Genomic DNA, 26,832 nt, shown 5'->3' on the forward strand with positions numbered 1-26,832 from the left:
ATTCTCCCAGCCCAAATCCAGTGCTCGGTTGCGCCCGAAAGACGCATTGATTTCCACGGAGCACCATTTTAGAAAGTTCTAGCTCACAATTTATTTCCTCGCATGAAACAACACCTATTCGAAAGAGCACGAACTCCAGTAGTTGCCTTTTGCTTATGGCTGGGCATGTGTGGAGCCACAGCAGCGACGTTAAAACCTTGTGATTTCGCTTCTCCTACGGAACAGTTCTCGCTTCCACGAAATCGGAAACTGGACGTGCGGACGTCAATCTATCAATAAATCAATGCGACGCATCCAGTTCCGCCGTGCCGTTCGCGGCAGCTGCGACGGAAGCCCTAGGGGGCCAAAAATAAACAAATGACCACCCTGTTAGCTCTGTCACCCGTGATGTTGACGTAAAACTCCTCTTCGAGTATAAGGGATCTTACTCTCACGTAAACAAACAAACAAACAAATCCTTCCAGTAGCACCTTAGAGACCAACTATGTTTGTTATTGGTATGAGCTTTCGTGTGCATGCACGCTTCTTCAGATACTTCTTCGTGTAAACAAGTAGAAGATCGACGCTGGAAGTCATCCCCCCCCCCCCCGCCGAGCTAGCGCCCTTCAGATTTCTAACTCCTATCGGCTGCAGCCAAAATTGCCAATTACCAAAGGATGATGGGAGTTGTAGTCGAAAGAAGAAAATGCTCCCGAGCAAAGCTGATTGAATGAGCTTCCAACTTTCCAGCTGAGGTGTCCTCTCCTTCCCCTAACTGCCACCACAGGGTCATCTGAGGATCGGCTTGCCCTCTGGAGAGGGAGGGAGAGCACAGAAAAGTCTGGAATGTTGCCCACCATTCAGCTCAGCCTTCTGCCCCAACCCTTCAGATGTTTAGGACCCATCAGACCCACCTGGCACAGTGTTACCAGACTTAAGGGGTGTATCTTAAATGGCCTAACTCCCCTTTTAAGGGACTCCCAAGTTCGTTATTGGTCAGAGATGAATGAGCTGAAGGCAGATCTTTATTCTGTTGCAACGAAGTCCCCCCACCTTTCTTAGGAGACCAAGAACAAAGTATGTCACATATTTTAAAGCAGGCATCCCCAAACTCTGCCTTCGCTGTTTTGGAACTACAACTCCCATCAGCCCTGACCACTGGTCCTGTTAGCTAGGGATCATAGGAGTTGTAGTCCCAAAACATATGCCTATGCCTGTCCTAGATCAAATGGGAAATTCTGCCTTAAAAGCCTGGATGTTAGATTAGAAATATCCCAGGGGCAAAAGAGAAGATCACATGTACACTTTGGAGAAGGCAAAAAAAGAAGAAGAAAAAGGGAAAGTAGCAGATATTTTCCCTCCAAACAAAGGTAACTAATGGGGGGGGGGGCAAATGTGCCGAAGGTCAGGTCCAAAAGATGGGAGGCTCCAGGCAGGATTTTCTGCCATAGCAAAGTCGAAGGAGAGGCAGTGTGGTGCAGTGGCTAGAGTGTTGGACTGTGACCTGGGAGACCAGGGTTCAAATCCCCCCTCGGCCATTAAGGGTGACGTCGGGTGTGTGTGTCAATCAGTGCCTGCCAGAGTAACCTACCTCGGTGTTGTGGGGGTTAAGCGAGGAGGGAGAGAACCATCTGTGCCACCTTGGGCTCCTCGGAGAAAAAGGCGGGATATAAATGCAATCCAATAAGTCGCCTTTCCCGTGCTTCTCCTTCTGGCCTCCCTCCCAGGGCTGTCGTGCGAATAAAAAAGGAAGAGCTCGGGGGGTGGGGGGGGGGCTGGCAGTCGCTGCCTCTCCGCCTGGCCTCCCTCCCAGGGCTGTTGGGAGGAAGCGCCCTGGAATGAACAAGGGAGGGAAGAAAGGCTCTGGGCAGTTTCCATGCCAACCAGGGATGCCAGGGGAGCTTCTCCAGGGAGGGCTTGGTGTGGCTGGAGCTGCGGAGGCTGCGCAGGGCCTTCTCCTCCCTCTCCTTCCTCCTCCCTCCCGCAGCAGCCTCTGACCACCTGCACACCTGGGAGGGAAAACAGCACTTTTGCCGCTTCTCGCGACCCGTAGCTCAGAAGCCGCGCCGCGTTGGCTTTTGGGAAACGCAGTCCTCCCTGTCATTCATTCCCGTTCTCTGGGGGGAAGAATAGAGGGCAGGCACTACGACTCCCAGAAGGCAGTGGGCGAGCCGGCTCCAACCCCTCTTTCCTCTCTCCCCCACGCGCCCGCTCCGAGGCCTCCCCATTGGCCGGCTCTTCCGACTCGGTATCTGGGCGAAGCCCGGGTCCTCTCAGCCAATGGGAGGCGAGAGTCGGGCGTGGCAGGGCGGGGGGCCATTGGCAATTGGCCGTTGCTTCCCCGAGCCCGGGACCCGCGAAGCAGAGCCAGAGCCGCTCCCTCCTCGCGTCCTCGGGATGAAGACGGGGCTGGTGGGGGGGGGGCGGGGAGACCCTTGAGGGGTCCCATGTATGATCTGGTGTGTCTCCCTAGCCTCTCCCTTTCACCCAGGGACCCCCGAGCCCAGAAGGAGGCGTCCCACTCGCCACAGGCAAGACTGCCGGTCCCTGGCCCCGAATGGTCCTCCTTCTGTATGGAGCTCCGGCCTCCAGGCTCCTAGAGGCAAAGTGAGGAGGTTCTGGGAGGCCTCGCGTTGCACTTCTACAAAAGAAGCCCCCCCCCCCCTGCACTAGTTAGTGAGCTCGGTTGGATAGAGTGTGGTGCTGATAATGCCAAGGCTGCAGGTTCGATCTTCGTAACGGCCACCTGCATTTTCCTGCATTTCGGGGTTGGACTAGATGACCCTTAGGATTCCTTCTAATTCTGCAGGTCTGTGATTCTAACATCTCTAAGGGGGGGGGCACACAACTTGCATCTCCCGCTTAAAAGTGCTAGATGAGCAGGTTACAATTAACTCCATGTGGTCATATTCCGGGTGCACGTAACTGTTGCTGCGCCTCCCCCCCCCCCAGCGGGTCTTTAGAAGTGAGTGACTGCTGACCTGCATTTACTACTGACCCTGTGCCTTGGATTTCAACCTCTTTATTTGGCTAAGTGCTGGTGCAGTGGTTGATCAGTTTGCACTCTCTTTGTGTTGTGCTAAGTGTTGCCTGCCACCCACTCCTTGGGTCCTGGCTGGGCCCTTCAAATCCAGAGAAAAGCTGGGGTTATGCCAAAGCAGCCAGCCCACATTGATAGGTAGTAAATTACATACGATAGGATGTTCCAGCCCTGAATGACAGAAGTGTGGAAACTTGCTCTAATTGCCTTGTGAAAAGCTCAGGAACAAGGCAGCAAAAATTACACTTGTCCTCCTCTCTGGTCCTCTCCCTGGTCTTTGGTTCTGTGTTGTGACTGATCCTGTTCTAGCCACTGAAACATAGCTTGGAATAAGACTTGTCAACTTCATGATTGTCTAAGAAATGGTAGGGAGGAGCATATGCTAATTGCTCATGGAATTATAAAGCTTTATCAAGTACCTCCAAAGCCATTAAGAATCTGTTTGGTATACAAAATAATTGAGCTGCTTCTTATAAAAGTGTTGAGTATAGTCAGGCAGCTGATGTGATAACTGGGGTCTATAAAGAGACTATTAATCTTTGGTCTGTGGTGTAACCCTGCAGGACTCTTCAACCAAACGTTCGGCCCCTGTCTCCGGATGGGAAGAGTAAGTCCAAGGTGCAGGGTTCTTGGTGTTGGGCAAGGTTATCCTTGGGCCTTCCTAAGTCTGGGCTGGTTTGTTTTTCTTCATTAAGAGTTTTTTCCTGGGCTGCTTAAGCTTTTCTTTCTTTGGTGCTGCTTTCATTTCATTTCCTCTTTTTGGGGGGAAGCTTCAGTGTGGGAAGTGCTTTGTAAGAACAACTTGGACATTTTTCTGATCTTGTCTGCTCAATCTCTAGGAATTTCCAAAGAGAGGAATTTTTGAGCAAGACACCTGCTGAAAGGTCAGAAAGGGGAAGTGAAGGCAGAAGTGCCTGCAGCTGCTGCTCCTGCCCCAGTGGATGCCTGGAAAAGTACAGGACAAGTGCCTGGGCAGCAGGTCAGTACAAAGATAAGAAGTTTATTAGCTTTTGAAGACTTCTTTGAAAGGAGTAGCTGAACCCAGAATGGCATGTTTTCTTGGTAATGTCTAGCCACAACTCCCAGTCATGCTCTTCAAGAGGCATCACATAGAAGGGGTACAAACCCTTTGTTCATTCTTTGTGATCTGTGCCACAGGCCTCTGTTGGTAAGAAATGGCAAGCTCTCAGAGGGGGAAAAGTATTGTATTGTTAGCCTTCGCCAATTCAAAGTGACACCTAAGGGGATGGAGAAATCCATGTGTTCGAAGACTCAAAAGGTGAAAGGGATTGGTTCTAAAATCACTGAAGAATGCCTCGTATTTGAAGACTTGCCTAGTAGCCCCAGGCAACCAGGAATTTCATGCAGGTGACTGAGCAGCCAGCTCACTTGATTTCTTGGCTAGCTGTAAAGGAAGTCTTGTCTCATCCGCAGTCATCACAGAAACGCAGTGGACTATCAGAGTGTCTCTCCTCCACCATCCTTCATGGAAGAAGGCACTTTTTTTGCTGCGTTTCCATGCTGACTTTGGAGGAGGGGGCAAAACAAATATTGCAGGCTAGTAACTTTTTGACATTTGTAAGGCTGGCTGAAGAAGTACCCTTCTTCAAGGCCAAGTCTCCCCTTTGTGTACAAAATGGATGCAGCAGGTGGAAGGAGAACGGCTGCTGCATCCTTGTTGAGCTCCTATTGTCCTGGCAGGAGTACAGCTATGGGGCTGGGGCCCTGTGCTGTAGGATCACCCTATACGAGTTATTAGAGGGTTGAGTTGTTATGTCACCAGAAAAATGGACGGTTGTTTTCAACCCTTGCACAAAGCAGGCACAAATGCCTAGACAAGGGCTGGGATCTAAGAAATACCCATGCTTAGATGTGTGTCTATAATGTGTCTGTGTTGAAAAAGGTTCTAAATTTATATAGATATATAATAATTTTATTAAATTTTCAATAACAAAAATAAAAAACAACCACAAGAACAACCACAAACAATACTTGAAGCCTTTCCGTCTCACTAGCTTCCTGATCTGGTTAAGCCTTGGTCCAGAAGTCAGCTTGACACCTGCTTACTCACATCTAGGTTCAGTGTTGAGAGACGTACTTCAACGGGAAGCTGGTACAGCTCTTTCCTGCTCACAGGTCTTTCAGAGGTCAATCCAGCCATGGCTACGGGAGAGAAATAATCATCATCATATGGAAGAACCACCATTAATCCAGGTTTGCAAATTCATAAAGCTTGGGCTACTAGTTTGATGAATAATCATCCCAGGACCATACAGGGGACAAATTGCAAAAAGGGGTTGTTTTGTAAAGGAGAAAGTTTGCTGCTATTTGTTTTACTTTATTTATTTTTATATTATTATTATTATTACTACTACTACTACTACTATTATTTTATACCCTACCTTTTTCCCTGAAAGGGACTGAAGGCAGCTAACAAAATAAGAAATAAAGATATAGAAAAAAGAAGCCATTATTTTTTGAAAAAAACATTAGTAGAATTAGATATTAATTGGCTCTTGAGTTGTTTTTGTTTTATTAAGCATTTTGTGTTCTGATTTTGTATTTTTATGTTGTGATCTGTCATTTGTGTGTTTATATGATAAATGCAATAATACAATCTACACCGCACCACAGCCATAGCAATGGAATGCAGGGAACATCCTTAGACCAAGCCCAGCCATTGATCCTCCAACCTTGTGTCATCTACAGATGATAATTGGCAGTTGGCCCTCTGGGGCTTCAGACGGACAGTCTTTTCCCAGCCCCACCTGGAGATGCTGAGGATTGAACCTGGGACCTTGTGGATCCAAAACAGAAGCTCTATTGTTCTACTTCTGGAGCATCTCTCGGGTTCCCCATGCCTGGTTATTGGACTCCAACTACTCCTGACTGTTGGCCATGCTGACTGGGGCCAATGGCAGCACACCTGGAGAAGGACGCATTCTTCAACACTATTTCTTTTCAAAGAATGAAAACCTTTTTGCAGCCTGTAGCCAGAATGAAGGCAAGATATCCTTTGAAGTTGGGGAAAGAGCCACAGGGGTGGTGGTTGTGGTGAGACTTTATTTCTATACCACCTGTCCATTACCCAGGTGAGGGAACACCTTTTAAATGACACACATACCAAGAGAATCAAGAATATACACCCAGGGTCTCTGGTTGTTACATCCTTGTGATGGGCCAAGTGTCTCTGGCAGCATTATTCGTAGCTTACACGGCTCAGACTTTTAGCCCTCAATTTTTTTTATCTGGCCACAGTTCCAGGCTGTACTGACAAGCCATTTCCCTCCGTTCAGATCCCTAGAAGCAGAAGGTCCAGTTACCTGCATCTCTGTTGCTCGCATGGGGCTACTCTTAGCTTCGTCAGAGAGAAGACCTTCATGATGCTTTTCTCCACCAGCTCCGATCTAACCTGTGCGTTCAGAGGTGGCTGCAAGGCACTGAAGAGGAATGAGAAAGAAGAGGAGGGGAAATGATCCAAAGCTCACAGAAAAAGTGCTAATTCAGCAGCTGTGGAGCATAATTATGGAACCAGGCGGTAGGAAAGCAGGGCTGAGAATTTCACCAGAAAACAAAATGCAAAGATCACTCACCAAAGTGACCTCTACAAAGGGTCACTGACAAGGAGGCCACCAGTGTATGTGCCTTCAGACAATTTGGGCAACTCTGTCAATAGGTTAAGAGGGCACTTTAATATGTTAGGAAGCTGAGACAGTGTCAGGACTGCTGTGATTTAGAGATGCCTCCTTACAGGGAGGAGTGTGGGTGGAGAATGTATTGGGCTGGTCCTGGGAGATGCCTGCAAGGAATTCAGAGGTGGTCTCAAGGCACTGAAGATCAGTTGCTGGAAGCCACAGGCGGGGAGAGGGAGAGGGAGAGCTCTGTGCAGGTGAAAGATGGATCTTATTCCCAGATCCAGGAGGCCCACTCTTCTCCCATAGTTGTCAAGTGGGCTGGGCTGGAGAGAGAGCACAATTCAGGGCTTGGTGTGGTGGTGGCAGGGATGGGGTCTCCAGTTCTCTGACATGCTGTCTGCTTCTCCACAACCCTTCCGCTGTGGAGGTAGAACAGGGTCCTGAGGCACCTTGGACCGAAGATGGTCAGGGCTTTGTAAAAAAAAATATTTACTTACTATGAGGCAGGTGCTCGGCTCCACTTTATGGGGGAAGATGACATTTTCCCCCTGTAGCGCTTTGGTTGTTAGAATTGTTGCCTTCATAAAAAGTGCTCTTCACTGCCTCGTCCTAAAAGGAGAAGGGAATTTAAAATTGAGGCACCCAAACATAGAGCAGAGAGGCACCTTCGCCATCACTCCCAGAGCTTGCGGGGCTGGGGGTGGGGTTAGCCGGAGTTTCCCCCGCCCCCAGCCCCCAGAACAGGCCAGAGAGCGATGGCGATGGTGCGCGCACGTTCGCCATCGCTCTCGGAGCTTGCGCGGCTGGGGGCGGGGGAAGCCGGAGTTTCCCCCGTCCCCAGCCCCGCGAACAGGTCGGAGAGCGATGCCGAAGGTGCACGCGGCTGGGAGCGGGGGGAGCGGAGCTTCCCCCGACCCCAGCCCCCCGAACGGGTCGGAGAGCGATGGCGAAGGTGCGCGCACCTTCGGCATCGCTCTGGGACCTTGCACGGCTCGGCCTCCCCCAGCTTGGGCCTCCCCCACCCCCAGCCCCGCAAGCTCTGGGAGTGATGGCGAAGGTGCTCTCACATTCGCCAGCACTCTCGGACCTGCTCTGGGGGCTGGGGGCGGGGGAAGCCCGGGCTTCCCCCACCCCCAGCCCCGCAAGCTCCGGGAGCCACTCTGGCTCCCATTCTCCCCGTGCCTGGGGGGGAATAATTTTTTTCCCCTTTATTCCCCCCCCCCAAATCTAGGTGCGTCCTATGGGCCGGTGCGTCCTATAGGGCAAAAAATACGGTATGCTAAAACGTTATTGTTTTACTTAAATAAATTGTTTAAATTGTTATTCTCCTGCCAACAAAGAACAGCAGTAAAGTTGTCCAACTATAAACAGTTAACTTATTAAACCTCACAATAATTTCATAATTATCTGTCTATGTACTTATAACAGTTTAACCAAATCGGTAATTTTTTATTTAACTGTAAAAACTACTCTGAAAATGTATTATTCCCAAAATGAAACCTTCATCTGGTTGTAAATATTAAGATTATACCAGCAAGAATGTAAAAATATGATTTAAATCAAGTCTTACAGACTAGTGATTTGAATTGTGATTTGAATCGATTTGATTTAAATCAAATCCACCCTGCATCTCACATACCTGGCGCACTGGCTGCAGTTCTAGAAAGATGCTGTTTAAAATTTCCGAGAGTTCTTGAGAAAGAGAGAGAGAGAGAGAGAGAGAGAGAGATGAGTAAATGAGGCAGGCGAGGAAAGGTCAGTTTTCCCCCTGAAGCGCTTTGCTTATTAGAATTGTCATTTATTAGAATTGTTATAATATGGGACTAATTGATGCGTGGAGATTCAAAAACCCTACTGTAAAACAATATACTTTCTTCTCAAATCCTAACCAGAGTTGGGGAAGAATAGATGGTATTTGGATCGCTGAGGAATCTGAAATTCTCCCACAGACTATATCTGATCATAACCCAGTATATTTAGAGTTAAAGGGTAAAGAGACTAGAGTATTTAGATGGAGAATGAACAAATCTCTATTTAATGATCAAAAGATAGTGATTAAGGCAAAAGAAACAATTGAAGAGTACTTTAAGTGGAATTTAAATAAAGGGACAGCTTTAGCAACGGTTTGGGACGCAGGGAAAGCCGTCATCAGGGGCTTTCTAATTCAGAAAAACAGTCATCAAAGAAAAGAAAAAGAGAAAAAGAAGGAGGAGATCTTGGTACAGTTAATGGGGAATGAAAGACAATTAACTACTAAGCCAGGTGATGAGACTATAAAACAAAATATAAAATTATTACAAGCCCAATTCTCTATGATAGTAAACCAGGAGATTGAGGGGAAAGTTAAAATGTTGAAACAGAAGAGTTTTGAATCTGCTAATAAAATAGGAAAATATTTGGCCTGGCAACTAAGAGAAAGGAAAAAACAAAATACGATATGTAGGATAAGGGATGGAGATAAGATAGTGGAAGACCCAAATGAAATAAAAATGTTGTTTCAGAAATACTATAAGGATCTATATAAAAGAGATAAGGAGTCAGGCCATGATATAGAACGCTATCTGAAAGAACATCATTTACAACAGATATCAACCGAAGAAAAAGAGTTATTAAATCAGCTGATTACAGAGGAGGAGGTAAGGAAGGCAATATCAAAGATGAAAATTGGCAAAGTGCCGGGGCCAGATGGTCTGTCAGCCAAATATTATAAAGTATTAAGTGATCAAATAAGCCCAACCCTATGTGAAGTGATGAACAATACTTTAAAAGAAGGGAAGACCCCGAACACCTGGAAGGAAGACTATATTACACTAATTCCTAAAAAAGATGTGGATGCTTTAGAGGTGAAAAACTATAGGCCGATTTCGTTATTAAATAACGACTATAAATTGTTTGCGGATGTAATGGCAGAAAGATTTTAAAAAGTACTAAATAACAGAATCCATAAAGATCAAACGGGCTTCCTTCCAGGGAGACAATTGAAGGACAACGTAAGAAATGTGATAGATATCATTGAATATTTGGAAACCAGAATAGACAAACAAGCCGCCTTGATTTTCATTGACGCCGAAAAGGCCTTCGATAACGTTTCTTGGTGCTTCCTGATAGAAAATCTAAAAATGATGGGGCTGGGTGAAAGATTTAGAAAAGGTATAGAAGCTATCTATAATGAACAAAAAGCTAAGCTAATAATAAATAACTCGACATCAGAATTTTTCTACATATCTAAAGGGACTAGACAAGGCTGCCCCCTGTCTCCTCTGTTATCTATGTAAAAGAGTTAAAAAGTACGCGACTATATAATTTATTCGATACTTCCCAAAGGAGTGGAGGGAAGTCCAAGGCTCAGTTGAGACTAACTCAGTTATATATTTTATTTATGATTTGTGAAGTGGATATAATTTTTATAAGGTATGTGGTGGATTTTTTGTTTATGTTTTTCTTGTATATATGTGCAAATATGAATAAAAAAATTATGAAGATAAAAAAAAAGAATTGTCATTTGCTGACAAATTCCTCATCGGTCAGGTGTTGGTACAAACCCTTCCCTAGATTAAACACTGAAATCCTGAGCCAATGTTTTAGGGCAGCCCACCACGCTTTAGTTGAAATTAGGCATTCACCAGCTTCTAACAGAAGTACGGAGTTGGGGACGCAGTTGGGTTGGATGGCAGGTTGAGAGGAGTTCCCTACCAGGACAGACTTTGCTCGTGTGCTCAAGACATCGATTCCATAAAACATATTTTGTTGCATTGTGCAAAATATGAGCAAGCCAGGGCTGAACGGATACTACCCTTGCTGGTACCTTTCCCGGGAAAATCAGAGGCTCACTATGTCAGGTTCCTACTGGAAGACCAGACAAATGTTAGAACATTAGCAGTGGCAAAGTTTTTATCGGTGGTTGCAAGATCAAATGAGCCCCATATTCTAATCAAAATGCTTGTTTAACCTGGAGGTAGGCTGTATGAATTGTGTATTGTTTTGTAATGATTTGTTGGGTCTCTGGACCGTAATAAAGATTGATGATGATGATTAGAATTGTCGCTTTCATCAGACTTTTCTTCACAGCCTCGTCCTAAAAGGAGAAGGGATTTTTTTAAAATTGAGGCACCCAATCATAGAGCAGAGAGGCAGGTAATTTCTCTCTCATGAATAACGGATTTTCCACGATCAACATTTGTTGTTTGGAATCCATTATTATTGGAAACTGAACTTGGTTATCACTGGTTCCTCATTCACATAAAAGTGGGGTTTTTTGGGAGGGTGTTGTATGTTTACTAGGCATTTGGACACCTCTTTAGCTATTGTCAGCAAATTTTTCATGGTGGTTTCTGAGACCAAGGAGCGGTTTTTGTCCATGCATGGATACAATGGGATGCCATTTGGAATCAGGACTCACAAATACACTGATTTAAACCACTGATTTTTAAAAACTGCACTGTTTTTCCCAGTGTCTTAGAATTCTCAAGCGACTCTAGGTACTAGGATAGTTTAACATACAGTGGTGCCTCGGTTTTTGAACAGCTTAGTTCACAAACTACTTGAAATTTGAACGCCGCAAACCCAGAAGTAGGTGTTTCGGTTTGCGAACTTTTTTCGGAATCTGAACTGTTCGTTTTGAGTGTTACACTTCCTTTTTCCGTGCCACACGTCCGTTATGAGTGCCCCCACTCCTGCTTGCACGGAGTAGGAGCTGGATGGGGCTGCTCACCTGGTGAGGTGCAGGCTCCGTCAGACTTTTCCATTGAGGGGTGCGTGGCTGCATTCACCTCAACAGAGAAGTTGAAAGGAGCATCGGTGGCCATGCAGAGACAGCCAGACAGCTGCCTCAGCAGCAGTTTAGGGGCTCTCAGACGCAGCTGCCTGGCTGCCTCCACCTTTGCCACCCCAGCAACTATTCTGCTTGGCTGCCTTCAGGTGGTGCAGGGGCTCTGATGCTGACATGGGGGCTTAGCAGACATTTTATCCTCACCTTGCAAGCTCCTTAATTAAGTTTGCTATGCGCCTCTTGTCTTCAGGACATAAATCTTTCAGAGAAGCACTCTTCATTCCTCCTTTGCCATGGACCTGAAAATTAAAACCAGCTTTTAAAAAAGCAATCATGCCCTTCCTGATTGGCGGAGGGGGCATGAACAGGCAGCTGCAAGGGATTTGTTAAAAGGAGGCATGTCTTCCTGCCATAGCTGTCAACTTTCAGATTTGAAAATAAGGGATCAGCAGCCTCGAAAATAAGGGATCAGCAGCCTCTCCTGTCCTGGGAACAATCTACAGGATATCTAACAATCCGGGATAGTAGCGGGAAGCAGCGGGAAATGGTGCTGAAATAAGGGAATTTCCCGGGGGGGAAAGGGAAGGTTGACAGCTATGCTTCCTGCTCATCTGTCACAACACTCTACACAGCTGCAAGAACAGGCAATAATGGAGGTGTATCCACTGTTTTGACTCCCTAAAAGAAGCTTTTAATCCTTAGGCACTGTGACAGAAACTGGTCTTGCTTGCTCCATTTTGGCCCCAGGCTTGCAAGTATTAATCTAGCCAGTTACAAATGCTAAAGAAGATTTTTAGACGCCTGAACAAGGAGGATTTTTCAAGGCCTACTTTATCTTTGCCCCTTGAATACCACAACGATGGCACAAAAAAGAAAGAAAAAAGGCTTCTAAGCCAGATACAAACAGCCACTTTTCAGCTGTGGGAGAATAAGAAGAGAGCAAGGGAGGCAGGAAAAGTCTGCATTAACTGACTGCTCGCTGCCACCATCCTAGACCACGTTTACATTATAGCTAATTTGTTTGTTTCAGTATTTTAACAACAGTAACAACAGTCAGAATATAAAAGCAAGTCAAAGCAAGCCAACAAAACTCTGTCTCACCTTCTCTGATACCTCTGAGTAAGGAAGAGCCAATTGGGAGTTGGCTAGGCAGGCAAATGAAACTCAAAAGCCCGGATCTACCGTATTTTTCGCCCTATAAGACGCACTTTTTCCCCTCCAAAAATGAAGGGGAAATGTGGGTGCGTCTTATGGGGCGAATGCAGGCTTTCGCTGAAGCCTGGAGAGCGAGAGCGGTAGGTGCGCACCGACTCCTCTCGCTCTCCAGGCTTCGCGGACCTCTCCTCAAGCAGCGGGAACATTCCCGCTGCTTGGGGAGAGTTGCCTGCATCCCGAAGCCTGCGCGCGCTGACCTCAGCGCGTCCAGGCTTTGCGGATCTCTCCGCAAGCAGCGGGAACGTTCCCGCTGCTTGGGGAGAGTTGCCGGCATCCCGAAGCCTGCGCGCGCTGATCTCAGCGCGTCCAGGCTTCGCGGATCTCTCCTCAAGCAGTGGGAACCACCGCTGGGCTCCCACGGCTTGCAGAGAGCTGCCTGTTTGGGGGCTGGGGTCGGGGGAAGCTCGGGCTGCCCCAGCCCCGCGCCTGGGGGGAAAATAATTTTTTCCCTTTATTTCCCCCCCAAAAAACTAGGTGCGTCTTATGGGACGGTGCGTCCTATAGGGCGAAAAATACGGTAATTTGTCAGGAAGTCAGTGCGTACAATGATATTATTCACAGTTTGATCTCATATACTCCCAGGGTAGAGAGACTGCCTGAGAACTGCATGTGCATGTACACTACCTTGGGCTCCATGATGAAGCAGAAGGCTAACTGTAAGCAAATAAACATGTAAATATGAGCAGCTAGAGATCAAATGTTCCTAAATGGCAGCTTTAAGCCATTTCTTTAGCTCTATAAGGAGTACCTAAGGCTTCCTGCCAACCTGTGAAAATGAGATGATGGTGCCTAAAAACACACCAAGATTTTTCCTGCCCTCCTAAAGGACCTGAAAAAGTTGTATCCCTAAGTTATCATTTGAACTCTTTTACTTCTAGCCCTCTCCCCAAAGACACAAACAGACCCCCAATCTCATTTTAACCTGTTGCTCCAAAGTCGCTGTGACAAGGGTGCGTGTGCCGTATGCACAGAGTGAATCCGAATCAGGTCCTGGCCCAATTCACTACCCAACAATTCAAGCTAAATTTGGCAACCATTCAAAGATCATACCTGGGACATAGACAGGTGGCTGCTCTTCATCAGAAACTGAATGCAATTTCATTCAAGGAAAGCAAGGGCAAAAGGTTTGTTCCATTCTACATTTTACAGTCTGGAAATATTATCTCCATGACTGAGCTAGTCTGAAAATTCTTCTGCATCAAAATTGAAAGTTCAGACGCAGTACAACACTGACTGGGAGACTACAGACATTTTTTCTGTAAATCCACTTTATTATTACTCTTAAACAGACCTGAATGAAAAGGTTGTCTTTTATTAAAGACCCTGTACACTAGCTCACTCACGGAGATAATGAGCCACATTTATTTGTATTAGCCTTGATTATAAAAGCAACTCCTGGAGGCTATACACTCAATGAATGCTCCTCAGACTCTTATTATGGACACAGACTAAGCTTTAAAGTCTCACATTTCTGAAAAAGCTATCTGGGGTTCTTACAAGCAGGTACTGGTATTTGGGGGATCAGGAGAGAAATCTGGGTAAACTGCACCCGCAAGAACATACCATGGGACCCTTCCCTGTTGGACCATCCAGACTGCCATCAGACTGCATATCTTTAGCAGTCATTTATCAACTCATAGTAGATTCAATTAAGTTGGCCATCAGCCCATTGCCAAGTATTGGCAGCAAGTTACATCCAAGAAGTTGTTCTCCACACATCATCTCTTCTTGATGCTGAAAGGAAGCTTCTTACTCTGCCCCAGTGGGCCTGGGCGGGGTGTGTGTGGCAACCATATGGACTAAAATCCATATGGGTGGGTGGATGTTTCGGCCCCCCAGCCTCCCCCCCAATGGTGCCCCTGCAGAATGGAGTGCACATTTATTCAAAACCCGCTTAAACCAATTTAATTTGTTCAACAAAACTGATTGGCTTGACCAGTGAAACCAGCTTTTCAAAGAGTGGTAGTCATTTATACCTCCCTCACCCCCCTGTCACCCCACTTGACTTTTGGCACCCTCCCCACAAGTAACCCCACTTGCAGACCCCATCTGCAAGACTTCTTGCTTCACCAGCATTTCAGGTGACTCTGTCTGCCAGCAAGTGATGCTGGCACAATTTTAGACACACCAAGATGAACTCAAAATAAAAAAATTCCTTCCAGTAGCTCCTTAAAGACCAACTAAGTTAGTTCTTGGTATGAGCTTTCGTGTGCATGCACACTTCTTCAGATGCACTGAAACAGAAGTTGCCTGATCCTTCTATATAGTGAGAAGGTGGGGAGGGGTATTACTCAGAAGGGTGGTGGGAATGGGAGATTGGCAGATAGCTGAGATGAGCCTGTTGATGACTCGTAACGACTGCAATAGGTCTTCCAGGAAAAGGCAAGGGGTGAGAAGGTGAAAAATGGCTTAGTCATGTATAATGAGATAAGAATCCAATGTCTTTGTTCAAACCAGGTCTCTCCATGGTTTTGAGTTTGGTAATGAGTTGCAATTCAGCAGCTTCTCTGAACTCAGTCCGTTAAGCCCCTTGACGGTGGTGGGCCAAGCTCACCAGGGTTGGTCCCCTGTTGCGTGGGCCCGGCTAATACCCTCATACAACCAAAATACAACATAGATGGTATTTAACACCTGAAAGAATAGCAAAAATGAATAAAAATTGTAGCGATGTCTGCTGGCGATGCAACACCGGAAAAGCTACTATGGTACATATATGGTGGAATTGTTTAAACATCAAACAATTTTGGGAAACAATATATAACGAAATGAAATATTAATAATAATAATAATAATTTATTTGTACACCGCCCATCTAGCTGGGTTTCCCCAGCCACTCTGGGTGGCTTCCACAGACACCAAAAGTACACTAAAATGTCACACATTAAAAACTTCCCTGAACAGGGCTGCCTTAAGATGTCTTCTGAATGTCAGGTAGTTGTTTATCACTTTGACATCTGATAGGAGGGCGTACCACAGGGCGGGCGCCACCACCGAGAAGGCCCTCTGCCTGGTTCCCTGTAACTTGGCTTCTCGCAATGAAGGAACCGCCAGAAGGCCCTCAGTGCTGGACCTCAGCGTCCAGGCAGAACGATGGGGGTGGAGACGCTCCTTCAGGTATACTGGGCCGTTTAGGGCTTTCAAGGTCAGCACCAACATTTTGAATTGTGCTCAGAAACGTACTGGGAGCCAATGTGCGCAGTATATGCAACCTGACGTGGTGAGCGCTAAACAAGAAGAAAATATATATAGGGCTTCCGGAACAGCGCTCTGAGGAGACGGGTGGGGATTTACACGGCCCTCTCCACGCAGCAGAGTCCTCCTGGATCAGGCCAACACTCCTCCTGCTTGCCTGCTCTCTCCCAAGACCTCCTTCCTTCTTGGTCTCAGTTTCTCTCTCTGACGCGACCGTATCCTGCGCTGTGAAGGTTGCCTACAAAGAGCTGCTTCGACACTCCAGCGGTCAGATCCCCCCAATACCACCTAACACCTGATTAGAGGTGACCATAGCTGATCACAAATTCTTAATTTTTTTCTTTGTTCCACTATGTATCAGGGTGGGGAGACTAAATTAATATAATAAAAATCCTTTGCTCGTCCAAATAAGCTTTTTTCATTTATTTATTGAGGCCCCTAAGTCTTTGAACTGAAGAGATTTCTCCAGTTTCAAACCTCATCTCATGCTCTTTCTGAGCCAAGTCCAGTCCCGGCTCTGTGCTTTCCATGGGTCACACCAAGCCTGGGAGTCAAAACAAGCTTCAACCTTCTCAGGTGACTATCAGGCTGGAGTCCCTAAACGTTGCTCCACTTTATCTGGTGTCCCTTAGGCTCTGCCAAGGGTAAGGGAAGGGGGTCAATTCTCCAAGCGGCCTCACTCTGTTCCAGGCAGCTCCTCCTGTCCTTCTCACGAGAGGCATTCCCTGCCCCTCTTGAAACTGATCTCTTGCAATCTCTCCCTGCCATTTCCTGCCGTGTTCTGAGGGAGGGAGGATTGGAGGAGAGGCTCTCCATGGGGCAGCGGCCCTTCCTCTCCCCGCCCCTCCCGCCGATTGGCCAGCAGGATCCGGGGGGGGGCAATCCCCGGCGCGGAACCCAAGCCTCCTGCCGGCGTGTTCCCAGCCGGAGCTGAAGAGGAGACGGACCGTCCCGCCGGAAGTTCCGCTGCGGAGGCTGCGGGGGAGAGGGAGAAGGCGAGCTCCGCGTCGGGAGGGAAGATGGGCCGGAGTCGCTCGCGGTCTCCTCCGCGGAGGGGTGCGTAGTCTCGGCAGCCGCCCGGCCTCCCCCTTGGGGTCCTGCTGCTCCTCTTCGCCCCCCTTCCGAGAGGCCTCGTCCTCCTTCCCAGCTGCCCGGGCGAAACCTTGGCTTGAAGGTTTCTCCTTCGGGAAAGAAGGAAGCAGCTGCAGGCCGGTGCCTTGGCACCACACGCCGCGGGGCAGAGGGAGGGAGGTGGGAAGCCCAAGGCAGGCCTCGTCTCTCTGGGCCTGGGAGGCAGAGATCCCCGCGGATCGAGGCCGAACTGAGTCCCCCGAGGGGCGCGTCCCTCTCGCAGGGTGGTGGGGCGAGTGAGGTGCTGAGGAGCTGCGAGGCAGGCAGGGTTCAAATTCAGCCGCCCAACTCGCCCATGACGCTCACTGGAGGCCTTTGGGCCTGTCGCTGCATCTCAGCCCAAGCCACCTCACAAGGCTGCTGTGAGGATAAAATAGGGAGGGGGAGAACCATGCTGGCCTCCTTGGGAGGAGCGGTGGGCTAGGAACGCAATAAAAAAGAAAAGGAATAGCTCGCTCTCAACCACTTTGTGGAAGCGGCCCTGCTGTAGATGCAGAACAGGTACTGTGTGGAACCAGTAAGATATCAATGTGTTCTGCTTTGTGGCTCCTTACAGTCAAGCAGCATATACATTTTGTGCAATACATAAAGGAGGTGGTCTCCGTGGTTCTCTACCACCACCACTAACACCCTCCATTCTTATCCTCACAACAACTCTGAGGTAGGTTAGACTGAGAGATTATAACTGGCCCAAATTCATTCTCATGTGTTCTGTATCTGACAGGATATATAAACCTGGGCTCTGCTTGCCTAATAATTTGATTTATTACCTGGCCTGCTCCCTAAGGTCCAGCACCCTAACCACTGCGCAGACACTGGCTCTTACTTAGAGAAGTTACATTTATCTCCATTAACTTTTTTTTTTTAAGAGGCCTGGATAAACTCATGCAGGATGAGCCTGTTGGTGGCTAGATTAACATTCCAGCTTTGGGCCTTTGGTTGGTGTAAGAAAAGAGGGTGCTGGACTAGACAGGCTTTTGGTCTGATCCAACTGAAGGGCTTTTGTTAAGTTCTCATTCTGGCTCCCCCGCCCCCAACAGATTTTAGATTAGATGCACCTTGAAGGCAGATGCCTATTTCATGCTTATGAGAATTTTTTTAAAGCACCGTATCTATCAGTATGTAAAAAGCCACCGGAGCAAACATGTTTTGCTGTGGAAGGCAGTGTGCACAGAATGCTCTTGGAGTGTGTTTTAACTTGGCTAGAACTCAAGAGATGTATAGGTGTGGAGCTAGTGGATTTCACTAAGTGCCCCCTGTAAATCAAGCACAGCTTCTGAAGACAGAATGGGACCCGCCTTATGTTGCCCTTACCTCTTTGGAAGGAAGGAGGTTGCAGGATACAGAATGGAGCAAACTTTTAAGATGCAGGACTGAGACTGAAAAATACACTGGTTTGTTGAAGCCAGTCGGTGTATATAGTATGTTTCTGTAGGAGGAAAGCTGTACTTTAGAAATGAAATTCAGATATGCAACTAAAGTTGCTTGCTCTGTATTTTAAGAACGTCGGCGTTCCAGATCCACCTCACGTGAGAGGGAGAGGAGAAGACGGGAGCGATCAAGGTCTCGGGAGAGAGACAGGCGGAGAAGCCGTTCCCGTTCCCCACACAGGCGACGATCCAGGTGAGGAGATATCATCAGATAGTAGCTCTAAAGTTTCTGGCGAACTTGTTCTGTAAACACTGTTCTCATTGTAGGCAATGGGTGTGTGAGGCAGGGCTGACGAGGGCAGTAATGACGAGGGCCTGCTCGTCACAAAATAAATCAGTCTCATGCCAGGATTGATTCAAAAGGCTTAGTCAGCATCTCCCCTTGCTCTCTGCCTCTCTGCCTTGCAAGGAGCTGCTGCAGCCCACATTTTATAAAGAACAGTAAAAAACCATACAACATTGTATCAACCATCAGGCAAAGACAAGTACCAAATATGGGCATCACCTCACTATCAGACCACTCTGTGTGAACCAATCATTGGCCTAGCATGAGGTGTCCACGCGCTGATCATGCCTAGCACAGCCTGCCCTGCCAAAAGGTCAGGCTGCAGTAAATTTCCACCCCTGCGCCCATTTTACCACATAGGCATTAACAACCATTTTCCTACACAGGGCGGGCTACTAGCTCTTGCCATTAGCAAATATTGGAAAAGATGAGCGGGTAGTTTGCTTTTTTTAAAAAAAACTCCCCTCCCCCCCCCGAATTGCAGGAAATTATGACCCAGTTAACTACTCTACCTAAGGTAATTTTAAATGATGTATGGATGCCCTCTTAGTGTTTTCTCTTGAAAGAATAGAGCCAGCAACTGGTCCTGGCAGTTCAGCTGTTTCTGTCCTTTCTCATGATAGCTCTAACCATATTAGCTCCTTTCTATCCCACCTTTAGCAGTGGCTTTGCTGGGATGTTTAACAATGAGAAAGGATTTGTTTTTAAGGTTGAACAGATGGTTTCTAGGTAGCTGAAATATCCTGCTTGAGTGAGGAAGAGAAAGATCTGTCCCTTGATGTGAGTGTAGCTAAACACAAGCTTTTTCTGCATTCAGAGTGACCTGATGGTCACAGGGTCCTCCTTTCTCTGTAGACCTGCAACTCCCCTCCATTTGCTTTGTAGAGAATATTCTTCCATAGCACCTTTCTGTTGTTCTGAACCCTTCTCCTGCAATAGATCACCATATCTATACTGTTGTTTAATAAATGGTAGGAGAAAGGAGGAGCAGGCATGGGTGTTTCTTTGTACTCTGCTTTAAAGACCCAGCCTTTCCTTCCATCTTTCCTCCTGCAGCCTCTCCTTGGTTACAGGTGTTGACAAGGCAGAGCTTGCCTTGTTTCATCCTGACAAGATCCCTATGAATCACCTTTCTAAAGGAGGTAGCTGTGGTGGCAGCAATGCACACTTCCACCTCTCTCCCTCTTTGTGGCTGCCTGGCAGAGGAAGCCGTACACTTCCTTGACTGAGGTGGACAGAGCATTGCAGGTCTTGACAGCTCTTTGCTCACAGACATGGTGTCGCCCACAAAGCCAAGTGTGGGATGGTTTTGTTCTGTGTTTTCACAAAAAAATCAGCAAGTGTGCTGGTGCTGCTTCTTTTGTGTGTTGCATAATCCAGCAAGCACACCTTTCCCTTGCCATTCAAGTGCGACCTGCTCTGGTTTGACTCTCTAGATCTCCACGACGACATAGATCCAGCTCTTCTTCCCCTTCCCGGCAGAAAGAAAGGCGAGATGATGAGAAGAAAGAGACCAAAGATGCTAAAGGCAAAGAGCGTCAGATCACAGGTAATGAAACAGCTTGTGGTGTTGCGAGCCATGCTGGAGAATTGTGTGTCATGATGCACCTTATTAACTTTGGCATTCTAGTTTGTGGTCAGATTCATAGGGGAGGGGTAGTTTGCTAATGTGAGAAGGATCTTGCCTTTTGGGCAAGGTTTGTTTGACTTGATGTGTTTCTGGTTCTGTTGGTGAGGACATATCCTGCCTCTGTTATTGAGAGCCTGTAGCTCATGTGTTGCACTGAGTCTGAGGGTCCATATAATCCTTTGTTGTGCCAATAAAAGCACCTTTGTTTCTCAAGTATATCATCTCTTCACACACCAAAAAATCCACAGTTGTTGATGTTGTGTTTTTCTAAACACTTGTTCGACAACATTTTACGTCGAAAATTTTACGTCCTTGAGGTTTGGCTCTTTTTGAAGAGTTGGAAGGATTAGCCTTTTGTTTTGGATGGCTGACACCCTCTTCAATAGAAATACAGTGGTACCTCGGGTTACATATGCTTCAGGTTACAGACTCCGCTAACCTAGAAATAGCGCTTCAGGTTAAGAACTTTGCTTCAGGATAGGAACAGAAATCGTGCTCCGGCGGCAGCAGCAGGAGGCCCCAGTAGCTAAAGTGGTACTTCAGGTTAAGAACAGTTTCAGGTTAAGTACGGACCTCCAGAACAAATTACAGTGGTGCCTCGCAAGACGAAATTAATTCGTTCCTCAAGTTTTTTCTTCTTGCGAGTTTTTCATCTTGTGATGCACGGTTTCCCATAGGAATGCATTGAAAATCAATTAATGCGTTCCTATGGAAACCGCCTTCAGACCAGGTCCAGGGACAGTCTGTCCCCCGACCTCTTCTGAAGGCTGGGGGGGACGGACGACACAAGGGCTTTTCTTCCCACCCCCAGCATTTTAAAAAACCCCGGGACAGCGGAGGACTTCTCCGCTGTCCGGGGCAATGTAAAAGCCCCTGGGAAGGCAGGCAGGGGGGACAAAGACTTTTGCCCCCCGCCCGCCTTCCGAAGAGGTCCTGGACCTCTTCTGAAGGCGGGCGGGGGGCGAAAGTCTTTGCCCCCCCCGCCTGCCTTCAAAAGCCGTCCACGATAACGGGAAGCTCTTCCCTGCTATCCCGGACTGCTTTTAAAATGCTGGCGGTGGGGAGCAAAGCCTTTCGGCCCCCGCTGGCCTTCCTGGACTTCTTCTGAAGGCCGGAGGGGGGGAAAGGCTTTGCTCCCCACCACCAGCATTTAAAAGAGGTCCCCGGAGATTTCCCTATGGGCTTTCGTCTTGCGAAGCAAGCCCATAGGGAAATTCGTCTTGCGAAGCGCCTCCAAAACAGAAAACCCTTTCGGCTTGCGGGTTTTCCGTCTTGCGAGGCATTCGTCTTGCGGGGTACCACTGTAAGTACTTAACCCGACGTACCACTGTACTTTCAGAATTGTTTACCAACCAAAGAATAAAAATACAAAACACATTGATAGTATAAAATCAAAAGTGGCAGAACACAGCAGACAAAACAAACTGATATGAAACAATCAAAACATTCCAGAAATCATGTTGGGGTGGAAGGAGATACATAGGTGAACTGTGTCCTTACTACACATGTTAGAAAGAATATATATACTGTATTTTTCGCCCTATAGGGCGCACTGGCCCATAGGACGCACCTCATTTTTGGGGGGGGAGGGGAAATGAATAAAAAAAAATTACCCCCCCCCCAGCCCCCAGAACAGGCTGCTGCCCGCAAGCCTTGCGAGCCCGCGGGAACTCCCACTGGGCGCACAAGGCTTGTGGATAGCTTCCTGAAGCCTGGAGAGCGAGAGGGGTCGGTGCGCATCGACACCTCTCGCTCTCCAGGCTTCAGCGAAAGCCTGCATTCGCCCCATAGGACGCACACACATTTCCCCTTCATTTTTGGAGGGGGAAGAGTGTGTCCTATAGGGCGAAAAATATGGTATATAAATGCCAAATAGAAAAGATAAATTACCACAGCAGACTTGCAAAGTTAGCAGAAACCTTGGTGAGAGTCAGTGATATGATATTCAAACAAATAAAATCCAGAATATTGAAATAAAATTCAGGGTAACTCCCCCAAAAGAAAAGTGAACAGAGTATGGTCTGGGTTCTTCTGGTGAGGAATTAATGAAAGAAATGAAGGAAGACCAAGCTATAAAATTTATCTCTGGAAATAGTCACCTCTGACTACTCTGCAGTGTTGTGTTAGTTTGTTTATGAGCACAATCTTCCAAACCCTATCATGCCAGTTTTGCATAGTTAACAAACAATCACTTCTCCATAAGAATGCAGTCTATATCCAGACTGCTGCCAGGAAATGTCTTAAATATAATATCTTTTATTTATTCCTAGCAAGGCCAAGTCAGGGTGTTTCACCATTGTAATAGAATCCGAGAAATATGCTGTTTGAGGATGGTTCTGTGGCATTATTTATCTTTAACTCTCTTTCATTTTATCTCCTTGTTTATCTCCTTTATCTCCTTGGCTTCTTTTTCAGAGGAAGACCTGGAGGGTAAGACAGAAGAAGAAATTGAAATGATGAAAATGATGGGATTTGCATCATTTGACACGACAAAGGTGAGTGTCTTCTTAATGCCCAGAATTCCTAAGAGTGAGATGTGAACCACTCTGTGCACTGGGACAGAAAATCCACACCATGTGGTAGTGGATGCAGAATTCAACTTCCTGAGAATCCCTTCCTTTTTGCTAAAAAGGGGGGCAGGTTTCTAACACTGCAAGTTTTTTATAGAGTGGTGCTTGAATGTGTTTGAGCAACACTAGTGAGACTTCAGAAGATTCTGTATGATTGGGGGCAATCTGGCTTTCATACTCTCTGCAGCTGCTTGCCTCTCTCATGAAATACGAAGCGAAGCTGTTTTCATTCAGCATGTGTAACCTTTTGCAGAGCACAGGGCTTGGATTACCTTGGCAAATCTTGAATGCAAAGAGTTGTTTATTATTATTTTATAATAGCAACATCTCCTTTTGTAGCACATGGTAGGTTAAACAGAAAGCCATTTCTGGCAAGTTCAGATCTTCCTCACTTAATCAGACCATGGTCCTGAGTTTTCCTCGCCAGTCATTTAGAAATGGTGACTCCAAATGGTCTTTTGGTGTTCTTAATGGCGGAACAGAAATGACAGAAAGGCAGCTTGCTCAGCTACTGGGGAGGATTCAGGCTTGTTCTATAGTTTGTCCATCCACACAAGGCAAGGTTGAGCTCCAGTAGGCCTGGCATTGGGCCTTTGCACTAGATTCTAGGACAGGAGTGAAGAACCTCCAGCCCAAGGGGCCTCCCCATCTGGCCTGCAGCCTCTTCTCCTTGCCCACCCAGTACAGCAGTTTAGCTTGAAGAAGCCTCCTACTGGCTTCAATAGGAGGCTTCCTCCCCCCCCAAAAAAAGAAAAAAATTGTGGCAGAGAGAGCACATGTAAATGATGGAGAGAGTGAGTGTGTGTGTTGTGGGAACTATGAGGTGGTCCTACCCACCACTGATACTCAGCCCATGGAACATGTTCCCAAATCTTCTACACTACAAGGGGCTTCCAGACTTGAAAGACGTCGTACAAGTTCCCAGGAACTTCCAGGTAGCTTGGAAACAACTCATGGAAGCATTACATTGGCATTGTGTGTAGGAACTCTGCCTAGACATAATTCCCAAAAGCAACTGCAAAAAAGAGTAAAGAGCAAGATATGATTGGCTTTTGTTCATGTCTTACCATTCCTCCAAAGTTCCATTGGCTTTTATTCTCACTTTCCTCCCAGAAATGGGCTTTCACACTTCCTTCTGCAGCCCCATGAAAATCTACTCAGGGTTGTGGGGATGTCTAGGATATGGCCTAGGGAATGCGGATGGAGTTGGGTGCGGGGTTGCTGAAAATCACCCCCTCCCTTACAAGAACAGAGGAGCAATGCAGGCTCCAAGTCATTGTCCTCTTCCCCTGGTCAGGCTTCCCTTCACCTTACGTTGTGTGAAGATGACTTTGTATTTCTGTTTGTGTTTTGTAGGGCAAGAAAGTGGATGGCTCTGTAAATGCCTATGCTATCAACGTATCACAGAAGCGGAAGTACAGGTTGGCATTGTTCAGTTAGGACCCAACTGGCCATGAGTGCGGAAGCTCTAAGGTCATGTTTGTCTTGGGCGGGGAAAGGACTTATTGGCTTGATGTCACTATGTTCACAGGAATACTTGGAAGAAGAGATTTTGTCATTGCTTCAGAACCCCCATTTTTTAAATAGAAAAACAAAAGCAGAGTCCCATTTGTGGAAAATCCTGAAATGATTACCCTAAGTATTTCACTTGGTTCAGAAAATCAGTATATCCTGGGGTTTCTCAGACTTGTTATGTTGAGCTGTCTTGTGGATAAACAAGTTCCTAATTGTGGCAGTAGAGCAACCATGATTTTCCATTGCAGGAGCAAAAAACTGTCACAATTGACTTCCTGTGCCTCCCACCCTTTCAGGATTACCTTGCATAATGTAGAATTAGTTTGCTGCCATGTGAGGTTCTTGCTAATTAAAATAGAGGATCTGTAAGAGTTACTAGCCTTACAAATGGTATCTGCAACAAAGGTTTACAGTGTGGAGTGCTTCTTTTCAAGATACCAGTTTTACAATCCCTTTCCCCAGGGTATTCCATTCTCCCTCCCATTCCTGCCCCCGACACCCTCCAGTTATTTTGTGAGCAGTAAGCATGCTTAGGCCCCAGAGGCTGTTTTTGGGTCATTATCCCCTACATAGGATTGTTCTTCCAAAATGTTTTTTTGTATTTCTTTAAACTTTGGAGTTTCCCCAAGCCTACTGACATCTCTGCTCGTAAGTGTGTGTTGTGCTGTGCTGTTTTAATTGCATATGGACCACACACAGAGAATGACTTCATGGATTTTGCTACCATTAATTTCTAAGTTAGAAAGTAAAAACAGTACCAATAAAGATGCTTCGAAGTCAAGTGTGCTTTTTTTATATGAATTCTAATTAGCACACAAGCACAGAATTGTGATTCAGAATATAAAAAATAACATACTGAGATTAATTTTTCTAAAATTATTCCAGCACTTACAGCTGGCAAAGGCATTCTGGGTATTGGATGGGCAATGCCAAAAAAAAAACCAGGAAGATGGGGTGGGCGTTCAGAACTTTTAGGGGTCAGCAAGAAAGTTCACTGCTAAGGTGTGCCTTTTCTCATTGCAGGCAATACATGAACAGAAAAGGTGGATTCAACAGACCTCTGGATTTTATTGCTTGACACCTGCACTTGTTACATGTGAAAGACAACCTCACTCTCTAGTCCCTTAATTGTCTTACCAGCAACACCTGCGGTTAAGCGGATTTCAGCTTCTTCCCACACAGAATGGGGATCTCATTTGTGGAGAGTCCATGGAAGTGACATTGTCTCATAGGAAGAGACGGTAACATGTTTTCCTCAAATGACATGTTTGTACAAAATGACTTTCTTTTGTGTTGCTGTGTTTTTATTTTTTGTAGGTTTCTGTTTTAAAATATTGCCACTTAAATTAAAAAAGAAAAATCTGTCTTTTCTTCTTGAGAGCACTTCAAATAGGAAGCCCCTTCTTAAAAGCTAGCATGAAAAACGATCTTCTTTTGTCTTAATGAGGTTCTTGAGATAAGTTTCTTTCATCATTTCTGCCCCACCTTTCCTCCAAGAAGCTCAAGGTGGTATACATGGTTCTCCCTCGTCCTCTTTTTATCCTCACAACAACACTGTAAGGTAAGTGAGGCTGAGAGTATGTGACTGGTCCAAGGTCCCCTAGTGAGTTTCATGACTCCGTAGGGATTTGAACCCCAAGAAATACTTTGGTGGGACGGAGACTCTTCTCGGGACAAGTGTTCAACCACCACCATCTCTGCTACCTCTCATTTAGAGAAAGTCTAAATTTCAACCCCCCTGGTTCTCCCCCTTCATTGTCTTGCTTCTGGCCAACAGTGGGCCTTGCCGCTGTTCTTGGGTGCCTCTAACCAACATATGAACATGGTAACGCAGCTCCAGTGGACTTTTCCCATTAGCTTGTGTGGTATCCTAACTTCTTCCAATAGTTTTATGGGAGAAATGGACATTTAGTGTCTCTTCTGCAGTAAATGTGCAGAATTTTACGTACTAATCAGTGCCATTTCTTTAGTACAGAATGTTGGGGTAGGTTTGTTTATTGCCCTGTGTGAAATACACACAACCTTCATCATAACTCTGAGACGTAGTATCAAGATAACAATTCCTGGTATTTGGGTGCTGGTTGGAGGCACTGATCACGAATATCAAGCCATAACAGTTGCCCTGCTGGGTCCAACCAAAGGTCTGTCTAGTCCAGCATCCAGTTTCTGCTTATATGTCTGGGAGAAGACCACATGCAGAACACGATAGTTCTGGCTGCCCCTTTCTCGGAGTCTCATTGGCATGGAGGTTCCATTAGCTGGCATAGCAAATAGTCATTGACCCCAGCCTCCATGATGCCATCCCTTAAAAGCAGTTCAGAGTAGAAGCTAACATCCACAGAAACTTGCTAGTTGCTTCCCTTGTCTCCAGTGGCATCGGAGTACACTTCACATGAAGCACAGAGTACTTGTTTGCCCCTCTTGTGGTACCTACTCCTTCT

At 46.6% G+C, this 26,832-nt stretch overlaps 2 protein-coding genes and 1 long non-coding RNA gene across 3 annotated transcripts in view; 2 read left to right on the plus strand and 1 right to left on the minus strand.

The window, feature by feature from the left end:
- MXD1 (MAX dimerization protein 1) overlaps positions 1-26,832 on the plus strand; it is a 107,416-nt gene that overhangs the window by 63,644 nt on the left and 16,940 nt on the right. The gene's annotated exons all lie outside the window — the stretch shown is intronic.
- Positions 10,686-14,619, minus strand: LOC309536507. The gene is made up of 3 exons (XR_014221539.1): positions 13,688-14,619; positions 11,627-11,721; positions 10,686-10,729 (listed from the first exon to the last, which is right to left on the minus strand). It is a non-coding gene; the product is annotated as an uncharacterized lncRNA (long non-coding RNA).
- SNRNP27 (small nuclear ribonucleoprotein U4/U6.U5 subunit 27) lies at positions 16,726-25,755 on the plus strand. Its single transcript, XM_082230687.1, has 6 exons — positions 16,726-16,885; positions 18,463-18,583; positions 20,113-20,225; positions 22,722-22,801; positions 24,233-24,297; positions 25,415-25,755. Exons 1-6 carry the CDS (start codon positions 16,849-16,851, stop codon positions 25,467-25,469), a joined length of 471 nt encoding a protein of 156 aa, XP_082086813.1. The 5' UTR covers positions 16,726-16,848; the 3' UTR covers positions 25,470-25,755.

The sequence above is a fragment of the Podarcis vaucheri genome (genome assembly GCF_965113315.1).
Source record: "Podarcis vaucheri genome assembly, chromosome: 7".
Lineage (NCBI taxonomy): Eukaryota > Metazoa > Chordata > Lepidosauria > Squamata > Lacertidae > Podarcis > Podarcis vaucheri.